Consider the following 10782-nt stretch of genomic DNA (forward strand, 5'->3'; position numbering starts at 1 on the left):
GCGTCAACCCACCGTCGGCACAAGAACTGGCCACCGCGGCTGATCCGCGCCACACTGCTGGGGACTGGGATTTCCCTCCGGTAACCCCGGGAATTCCACCCGAACCCGAGGTGCCAGGTGACGCCCTCGGACCGAGGCTCCGCCCTGTTCGGGCTCGTCGACAGCCCCTGTACCTCAAGGACTATGTCCTTAATTCAGGCTTAGGTTAGCGCATAGTCTGTTATGTGGCATAATAAACCACATGACTATGCAGGTAAACAGGTAGTCTACCCTGTTTACCCAGATAGGTTGGCCACGTTCTGGCCTTAAAGTTGTGTGCTATTAATATGTTTTGCACTTTAAAAAAAGGGGGGGTGAATGTGGCATGTAACCACAGCCATTGGGTAATGTTGCGACGGCGTGACGTCACGACCGTAAAGCAGGCAGTTGCCGAAAAGCGTTGCGATATAAAGTGTGTCTCCTGAGAATAAACGACAGTGAGCACAGAGTCCGACTCCACGTATTTTATTGAACATAACAATATAGACATCAAGTCTAACAGACATGCAGATTAGGTATCTTTTTCTTTTTCGTGCACGCGTGATTGCCTTGCACGCACACACCCAAGCTGCCTAAACGTGTACTGCAGCACCAGATCAGTTGCTGTGAAATAGCCACCGACCTAACATTTAATCACAAAAAAAAGGAATGTTTGAGTGTTAAAAATATTGCAAAAACATTTTGCCCCTAAATTACATCACATTCTCATTTCATGTGCGGCTGTCAGTAGCTGACGCTTTGCATCTTTTAAGGGTTTATATCGTGCTATCTCAGACCTGTTGAAAAAGCAATTACCTGTTTGATCCGGCCCTGCGGTTGGGTGAGCTGACGACTTTCAAAAGATACCAAATCAATATCTCTGCACTGGAGGAAACACTCCCCATCATGGAGGCAACAACCTGAGCCAAGCATTCACACTGATGCTGGCATTTACAGTGACGTCCACCTTAATTGCATCAATTAATCAGATTCCCCATCTTAACGATCAATGAACATGCTGAGAATTGTTTATCATGTGCAGGGCAAAATATACAAAAAACAGAAACAGAAACTGTGCTGTCATGTGTAAGTTTTGCTGCAGTCGCATTCTAGAAGCTACTACTCCTTGGGCGTGTGACATTTTTTTTTTTTTAATAGAGTGCTCTGACATTGTGAAATAAAGGTGCTGGGCTACGTCATCCGGTTTATGAAGCTCCTGGTATCATGACAGCTGTCCACCTCCACTCTCACGCTTCCACTCTGAGGCTTGCACCTGGAATAGAGACTCCTAAACAACATGAGTCATATCTTAGGTACAACATATTGGATTTATAAGAAATAATGTAACTATGCTTGCAGCCAATCAAAATCATTAATGAAACGGCATCCAAGTTCATTGCATTGTTATGCATCGAGTGTGACAACAGTCTCAGTAAAGTATCCCATATATTTTACGCAAATGCCTTCTGTACATCTTAAAAACAAGGAATTATTTTTCAAAATTCACATTCAAGCCGCGTACACATTACTCATTATGTTTAATAAAGGTGCCCGCCCGTCTGTCAAATGATTTATCTGCTGTGTATATTGCTCTGTCCACCAAAGTATGAAGAGATTATCTCGGTATTTGCATGTCTATTTTAACATCAGTAGGACCTGCATGTGTACCACCCACGTCACATTCATTTAGTTCGGACTTCCCTTTAAAAGTAAGAATGTAAGCATGTAGGGAGATTGAGATTTTTCAGGATTCTCTAGTGCTATAATGGTGCAGGCTTTTGTTGCTCTCCAATCATTGAGGCTATGTGCAATTGCTGTAATGAAAAGCGGACCTCATTATCTCAGCAGACAAAACTCCACTCCAAACACGATTCTAATTATGGCTTGAATGTTGTTCTCCTATTCTGGGTGGTGTCACCCAAAGGATGTTGTCCTCTTAGGAGTCTCTCTCTCTCTCTCTCTCTCTCTCTCTCTCTCTCTCTCTCTCTCTCTCTCTCTCTCTCACACACACACACACACACACACACACACACACACACATATCTTTAAGGCAGTGTAATATTTGTGGATTGAAATATGCATTTGTAAATGGTTTTGCTTCAATAATGGCCCTACATGTATGTGCTCAGCTGTGGCAGTGGCAGAGATGAGCTATACAGTATATGACAATATACTTTGTTCCCGTCGAACCAAAGACGACTTGTCTATCACCTGCTTAATTAATCACATCTCCAGATGGCACTCCAGCAGCGCTATTGTTATGCCACGTACGTTACATCGATGCTTACAGGCCATTGGTTTCTGATGAAGCAAAAACCTACGTGAACTGGAAGATTCCAAGAGAATGCAGCTGTCGATATCTGGAGAGTATTTAAACACGACACAAAAAGGCTGCGGGTTAATTAGGCACAAGGTTTTTGCACAGGTTATTTGGAATGTTTCAATGAATGCGTGACGACCCTGTAACAAGGAAAAGGAAATACAGTAAAATTCTGTCAATACAACTGGATATTATCCATGCATTTTCTTTTATTTAGCCTGTTCAGGGTCATGGCCAGTGGTGGGAAATCCCAGTACCAATACCAAAGTATAATTACTTATTTACTGTACTTAGGAGGATTTTCCAAGTATCTGTACTTTACTGAAATATTTATTTTTCTTTGGACTTTTTACTTGAAAACTATCTGTATCTGACATCTATACCGTACTTTCTGCTCCTGTCTTCAAAACAGGATTGTGACCAGAGCTGAGCATGGTCAGTCTGGTGACCACCTATGAGCTTCTGGCAGTATTTCAAGCCAGCCCAGTCTGGGCAAGCGGCATTGAGAATGGAATGACTGGTACTATGTCACATGCACATACCCGTTTTCACAAACTCAGGGGACGGCCATTTTGACAATTGTTGTTGACAAAAAAATTCCATCACGGCATAAGGACTCGGGTAACGACCATTATTACTCACCTGTTTTCTGGGTTTGGACATTCACAAACTCAGCCCTGAGGCACTGTACCATCATATTCACAATTGACAGCAAGTGACAGTACATGACAAAATTGCAGCCTAAAATGCAGTGTGTATTTTTATTTATTTATTTATTTTTTTGTGAATGTCTGTAACTTGCAGAAGTGTTATGCATCATACTGAGAGCTGTATCTAATATTTTGGATTTCAATATTTTAAGCACATAGAGGTCAGAATGTCTGCGGACTGGAAACACATTTGTCTTGCAATGCATCAGATACATTTAAGACAATGTTTCAGGGGAGGATTAAGCTGCTTTGACATGAATGATCTAAAATCTCGAAATTGGATTTACAAATGAAGCGAGAGGACAAATAATGATGGACTTGGCACACAAAGGAGTGTGTGCCAGTGATGCAGCAGTATTTAGAGAGTGTATTTACGTTGCAGATGTGGTTAGGTTTGAGTGGCCAATCCAATTAAGAAAAAGTAAATGCAATTCTGTACTGTAAAGCAAAACCATCCTGAGAGGCTGATTTACTAATTCTGTAGAACTGAGGACGCAAATATACCACTGGATTTAAACATAATAGAAAGATTTACAATATATACTGTATAGTCCTGCCTAATACACATGATTCATACTAAATGTACTACCTGCAGCATCATGGGGATAGGAAACATAAATGGATGCTTTTGTGGCTTACATTCCTCTTGAGAGTGTCGTGTGAAAATGGAGAATCTTCTTTATAACCTTGTTTACCGCCTTGTTTATGTCTGTTTGCAGACCTCATTCCTCCGACATGTTTAATCTGTCATTGTCTATATTTTTCAGTGACTATGTCGTTTGACCCCCTTGACCCTGCTGAGGCCATCCTGGCAAAGCTTGGTCAGGGGAATAGCAAACAGCCCCTCTTCACATATTTCAGGATGTCGTTTACACTCTCTGTTTGTCTGAGGCCATTTGCAAATGCTCAATTGCCTCCGCTCGAGCAACAGTACAGCTCTGAAAGTGTAGATATGGCCAAGGTCATCCAGCACCCTCGTGATCACTCAAGACTCACTGCGTACAGTGCGGCAGCATCGCTTTGAGAGTTTATTATTGATGCCGCAAGCACTTCTAATACAAATATGCATTCGGTGTATTATCACTGCTGAGGAAATAGTGGTGGCCTCTGGGCTATTTACAAACTGTGGACATTCATCATTGACTGCAGACCTGTCGGAGAGCTCGGATCATTATGAAGGCCCCTGTAGGGCAAGGCAGCAATCTGAATTATGCCTACAGCAGTGTCTATATTTGCCTATGTGACAGACCAATTTTCTAACACGAGCAGGGCAAAGGTAGGTGGGGGTAGCAGGGTCAATGCTACACCGACCACAATGGCTTTAATTATTCATAGCTTTAATTATGTGACGTGATGCTGATGGTGTAGTGCACTGATGTCCAAACTATGGCCCGGGGCCATTTGCGAACCGCCATCCATTTTTCAGTGGCCCGCGACGTGACAAAAAAACCCAAAACAACAACCCCTCCCCCATAAGTTACATTTGACATGGGCCGCAAGATTAGTTAAAAAAGGTGAAGGTGGGCAGAGTGAGGTTGTCAGAAAAATAGTTGTAAAGTAAAACTTATCTCCAAATTTGAAGATACAAATTAACCATTTATGATTGAAAGAATAACACAATTTACCTTCAAAACACTGCAGTGAATAAAGATCATTCCATTTTAGAGGAAAAGACAGTTTATTTCACTTTGTGCTCCATGGCTGATTTATGAAGCCATCACATTAATGATCCTCAAGTAACTGTTTGAAAGATGGTCACTTTACTACAGACTTTTCTATTTTTGGTTCTGAATGTGGAGATGTAATTCGGCTGCTGTTTAGAACAGTGATGGATCTCATCTGTGAGATAGATGGCTGTTGGCCACCCCCAAAACTTGGAAAACTCCTCAACTATTTGCCTTAACACCTTTAATAGAAAGCTGATGAAATTAACTAGACAATACAAACAATATATACAGTAATTGCTTTCTTGACTGACTTAAGCGTGTTTCAAAAATTGGTGGCCCTTTCATCCTTCCTTTATTTTGTATGCGGCCCTCAAAAGAAAAAGTTCGGATACCTCTCTGGTGTAGTGGTACACTCGCCTGACTTGTGAGTGGGCAGCGTGGGGTAGGTTCCCACTCAGTGATGGTGTGGATGTGGGTGTGAATGGCTGTTTGTCTCTATATGTGCCCTGTGACTGACTGGCGACCAGTTCAGGGTGTAATCCACCTGAAGTCAGCTAGGATAGGCTCCAGCAGCTCCTTGTTCATGATAGGAAGTGTTGTAAATGGATGGATGGATGGATGGATGAATAGATTATGTGACAAGAATTGTGCCAATTATATTTTTTATGTGCTTTATTGAACATTATACCACTGGCTATTTTTAGGTATGATCAGAGCAATGTCGATGTATTAAAATTAGAAGATTTTTTTTCAAATAAAACAGATCAAAATTGATTCGGTCACGAATCCACTATACCACGATGATTGGCTGCGGCTTGTGATATTTAATTTATTTCAGTAGTTTAATTAAAAGGGAAATTTATGGATTACATATATTCAGTTCACATAGTGAAATATGTCATGAAACCCTCAAGAAAATAGAATATTATATAAGAAACGAACATACAAATATTTCGAGGAACAAAATGACCTGAAAATTATTTTCACAATGAATGTGCTATCATGTGTTGCACTTTTGAACGGAACCACTGAAATGATAAAATGGGTAACGATATTCTAATTATTAAGATTCATCTGCATAATCTGCATTTTCATGGAATATGTAGAAAAAGATGTATAGAATTTCAAAAAAATTGGTATTTACGTCACCGGTGATCCTACAATACTCTCATCTGTTTCTTCGAAACAGCATGCAGACACAATCTCTGGAATATCATTATCTGTCATGTGATTTATTAGCAAACCCACAGCCTGGACAGAAACGTTATCTTGTGAGACTGAGACTATTGTGATAACAAAGCTGAGCATCGACAGCCTCTGCGGAAATGAGCATGCACAAATATAAATCCTCACACAGTTTGTGTGAGGATGCAGCGCATTGTGGCTTCTTGTCATTACAGTATTGCTGAAGACTCGACAGCGTACTCTCGCGGTTAAACTGGAAAAGTGTAGCTTGTCGAATGGGGAAAATGTTATTATTAGGTAAATGTATTGTACATGTGGACGTGTGTAAAATGTAGATTTTATTTATCTATCTATTTATTTATTTATCATCATTATTGACATTTGTAAAAATATATTTGTCAACAACAACCTTGACGACGCAATGCATCCTGCGCATGCGTACTGAAAACAAGGAAGTGCCGCGCGAGAAGAACGGACTTGACAGTCACATAATCTCATGTTTACGTTTTTCTTTGGGCTTTATTTAATTATTTTCCGCTAGTTTATCCACTGAAGAATGGTCACGGTGTTATCAGTGTTCTTTTAGACAGTACCCGGCGCTATTAAGCAAGCTGACAGTAGCAAACCAAAGATGCCAGCTCGTAGCGTTGTGAATGGCGTTCCTGCCAGTAAAGTGAAGTACTCCAGGTTAGCCACTCATGACGACGGCTACATTGATTTGCAGGTAAGATGGCCCAGACAATACTTTATCCATAGTTTTTTTTTTTGTCTTATTTTGTAATTTCAAAGTTTCTGGGTCGCCGTTAGACTAATGCACTGACGTCAAAGTCTTGTTTCGGCCATGCTAACAAGTGTAATTTGATTTCAAATGCCATGTAAAAAGGTCATCGAAAAATACTTAATACAATATGAGCTTCACTTTTAGACAGCACGACGGTGATAAACGAGCATCTAAAAAGGAAGCATGTTGTGGCTGATACCTGATTTCATTTCTGACATAGGGACTTAGCACACACAGGCTACCAGTGTTGGGCATGTTACCGGTACTTTAAAAAAAGCAATGAGTTATAATTACAAATCACTTATTCCAAAAAGTAAGTGAGACACAAATATAATTACTGCCTTGTAAAAGTATTTAGTTTCTCAGCAATGATTTTTTCCCCCACTATGTTCTATTTATACTGGAAAATAAGTTTGTAATAAAAAAACTGTACAATATAGAACATTTGGCATTTATTTGAACTCAACAGATGGCAGCTTGCCACATGCATAGAAATAAAATTGTATACAAATTAAACATTGAAAGTATGTCATATTCACACACTGCATTGAAGTGCAAAACCAAGACATGGAAATGTAAACTTAAATATAAAAATAAATAAAAGAAAATCTGCCCATTAGAATGTGCTCTCTGTATTTGTGCATTATTGCACAATAATTATCCAAAGTTTAAGCATTCAATAAGAACTAACATGTTAAATCACAATAATGTACTGCTAAACAGTGTCCACCGCTTGTCCAATGGTCGGGGCAAACGGACATTAACGTTTACATGTTCTGAAGTCTTTTACCGCTTTAAACAGGTATTAACTTTTCTACAAGCCCCAAAAAGTGTTGCCTGAAGTTAGAAGCACGAGCGAGTGTACAAACATGTGTCACATGTGCCCACAGCAGTGCACACATTTGCCAAAAAGTGCCTAAAAGCTGAGAAATACACTACTATATTAACTTATTACATGTTTTCCGCAACATTTTTGAACAAATAGACACACAGACTCACACTCACAGTGTTTCATCTTGCTGGTCATTTTCCAAAACTTCAAAATAAAATTCTAACAAGGCACCGATGTCTATGTTATGATTTTTTTTTTTTGGGGGGCGCGGGCTGTCAGCATGTTATGCCTGTTTTGAACAATTGTTCTGGCAGCCGGCTTGTCTCTGACTTATTTCCTGCCTGAGAACACAACATTGCAGGACTTGAACGCACTCGTCCGAGGTCTATTTGGTCATTTTGCTGCCAAATGATGCGGCATAATCCTTTCAGGATCAACGCTCAAAGCATTTGCGTAGGCGTTATCAATAATTGTGCGTGTCACGCACATGTGATGTCTCTATCCAGGTTATACTGTCACATGTTCGATAAATATGGTAGCGTACAGCGCATTTAAAAACATTTTTTAAAAGTTTTAATATGCATGAAAATCACTTTATTTTCAAATTCACAACAACAAAAATATAAATTTTCACTGCTGTTAAAAAAACGAAATAAACAAAAGTTCAGTATCCTTTTAGATGTGGCCTATAACACAAGGCATTTTCATTTTAAAATCAAACTAACGGGACAACTGACGTAATACATTATCATACAATCAATTCGCTCTCTTTACTCTCTCTACACACTGACAAAGAACTAGACCACATGCATGCAGACCGTCATAATGTACATTAAATTCCCATGGCTCAAAAAGTTGACTTGCGTTCAAAGTATGAGTGTGAACAGTGTAATTCATTCTATGTTCTTGGGTTACAGTTCAAAAGAAGTCCACCCAAAGTCCCGTACAAAGCCATCGCGCTCGCTGCAGTCCTGTTCTTGATTGGCTCTCTGTTAATCATCATCGGTTCTCTTCTCCTGGCTGGATATTTTGGAGTGACCGTGAGTAAAAGGCTTTTCATAGTGCATAATTTTTTCAATGATGACTTTCAAAATGCCACTCGTTACACTGACACGTTTTTTGCAATCCCTTTCAGCACTCCGACCGAACCATTCCAGTCCTGGTCATAGGAATCCTTGTTTTTCTTCCTGGAATTTACCACTTGCGAATAGCTTATTATGCATCAAAAGGATACCCTGGATACTCCTATGACGACATCCCTGACTTTGATGACTAAATCAATTTTCCTTGACGCATAAAGAAGTCCTCATATTTCCGATACATATCTCTCCGTGAAAAGGATTTAATTTACGTACTTTGATGAATGTCTTTTTTTTTTTTAAATAAGCCTGTTTTCTCATATTGTTCCCATACTGATGGCAAGCAAATATAGTCTTAAGTGTAAATGTATTGTTTCTCAGTAAATCAATACTGCTCCAGTTTATGGCTTATTGTTGATTCATTAATTCATGTAGCAGTATTTTTATGTGGCCTATCTGAAATTATTTACTCGGGTTAACTTTTGTTCCACAACACAAAACGGCTGTGCAGAAAAAAACTCACTTGTATTCGTTGGCATTTGACTCAGCATGACATAAGACTTGATCTTAGTTTTACTGTCTGGGGGCTTTCTACCGTCTTTGTTACTGATTTATTGCTTTATTGTTGTATATATGATAGTTGCTCCATGTACAGCACTTTGTATGTAGCCATGGCTGTTTGAAAGTGCTCTATAAATACAGTTGAGTTGAGTAATGTAAAAATAAAAAGAAATTTTTTTGTTTATTGTAAACCGTCTTTATAATTAATAATAGTGTAGCACAAGCAAGTAAATTGCTTGATATTTATGACAGAAGTCTTTTTCATACTAGTTTGAAAGTGCTCTCTCTATAAATACAGTTGAGTAGTGTTTACTGTAGTTATGACTTTACTACTGCATGAACATGGTAATGTGACATTTTGCTATGTACAAATTAGCTGTGGCAGCACGGTGGTTGACTGGTTAGTACATCGGCCTCACAGTAAAGAGGGGCAGGATGCTATTATTTGTTTTCAAATCTTTAAATGGCCTCGCCCCACCTTACCTCTCTGAGCTCCCCCACCATTATGCACCTGACACTATTAGAGATACCGAGGGCTAAGCGGAGCCTAAGAGGGGGTCGAGCCTTTTCCATTGCCAGGAAATTAGCTGTGGTAGGATAAGTAAGTACTTATCTACTGTACTGCAGTAGATTTTTCAGCTCATCTATTTGAGTTTTTTTTCTGAACGCTTTTTACTTGAACTCCTAAAATTTGAAAACCGATTTTGTAATCTCAATTCCTTTGTCAAAATACCCTCATTTATTTTGGCTTCCGTGGATGGCAACATGATGGAACAAAATATATGTATATTTTGATTGAAGAATTGGAATCTTGAGGACAGAAAAAAAAGACTGGAATTTTAAACTAGGAAGCATTAATGACATTGAGGCAGCAGATATGGAGATGCAAGATATTCCCCATCTATTGCCTTACTTCAGAGGATTGTTTGATGTCTGCTACATGAATGATTGTTGGTAAATCTGTTGTCTTGTGCCAGCCTAAAAACTGAGCTCCTGGGGTTAAAAAACTCGCTAGTCAGAAAAACATATACAGGTAAGGCATATTTTTTCAGTTGTCACTCCCTGTATTAGCTAATTTACAATTTTGCATTTTTTAAAATTTCATTATGGCAAAGCTATGGAACCACGTTTTGATGACATGAAGGCCTGTGCTAAAGCTACTTTTCCCCCCCTCATTATGAGCAGGATGAAAGTTAGTAAAAGAGGCAAACTATTTCGTGTGCAGACATGTTTTTTTCGTTGTGCTAAATAAATCAAAACTGTTATGACACTGGCAGTAAAAGATGATATTTTAAATGCATGATTGATATTTCTAATGTCAATGAGGCATTCAATTATTGACATTTTTTTATGTCAATAATGCGTGTTAAGTGATTGACTGTAAACCATATATTATGCGATTGACTGTAAAACATGTTCAGGGGATTTAATGCCTCCTAGTGGTGTTTGGCTAACGTGCCACAAAAACCTGTTTGCTTCCATCTAACAATCGGCCTACTGACCTACTAAAATCATGATAAAATGTTATCACATTAGCTAATTTCAGCAGCATATAATAACAGGTACAACGATTACAAGAAAGGGCTCTAAGAACATAGTACGTTAATTATTTTTATCTTTTGTTCAAGG

General features: G+C 39.1%; 1 protein-coding gene across 1 annotated transcript; it reads left to right on the plus strand.

Moving 5' to 3' along the window:
- Positions 1-6327: 6327 nt before the first annotated feature.
- tmem230b (transmembrane protein 230b) lies at positions 6328-8991 on the plus strand. Its single transcript, XM_019885092.1, has 3 exons — positions 6328-6624; positions 8431-8553; positions 8649-8991. The coding sequence occupies exons 1-3, from the start codon at positions 6532-6534 to the stop codon at positions 8787-8789; spliced, it is 357 nt and encodes a 118-aa protein (XP_019740651.1). The 5' UTR covers positions 6328-6531; the 3' UTR covers positions 8790-8991.
- Positions 8992-10782: the final 1791 nt, after the last annotated feature.

This window comes from Hippocampus comes, unplaced genomic scaffold, assembly GCF_001891065.2.
Source record: "Hippocampus comes isolate QL1 unplaced genomic scaffold, H_comes_QL1_v1.1 scaffold45, whole genome shotgun sequence".
NCBI lineage: Eukaryota > Metazoa > Chordata > Actinopteri > Syngnathiformes > Syngnathidae > Hippocampus > Hippocampus comes.

Excerpts from the sequence above, each read along its gene's own strand:
- tmem230b (XM_019885092.1), top strand. The coding sequence starts at position 6,532 with ATGCCAGCTCGTAGCGTTGTGAATGGCGTTCCTGCCAGTAAAGTGAAG. Across the intron at positions 6,625-8,430 it reads ACGGCTACATTGATTTGCAG|TTCAAAAGAAGTCCACCCAA; the intron begins GTAAGATGGCCC and ends CTTGGGTTACAG. Across the intron at positions 8,554-8,648 it reads CTGGATATTTTGGAGTGACC|CACTCCGACCGAACCATTCC; the intron begins GTGAGTAAAAGG and ends AATCCCTTTCAG.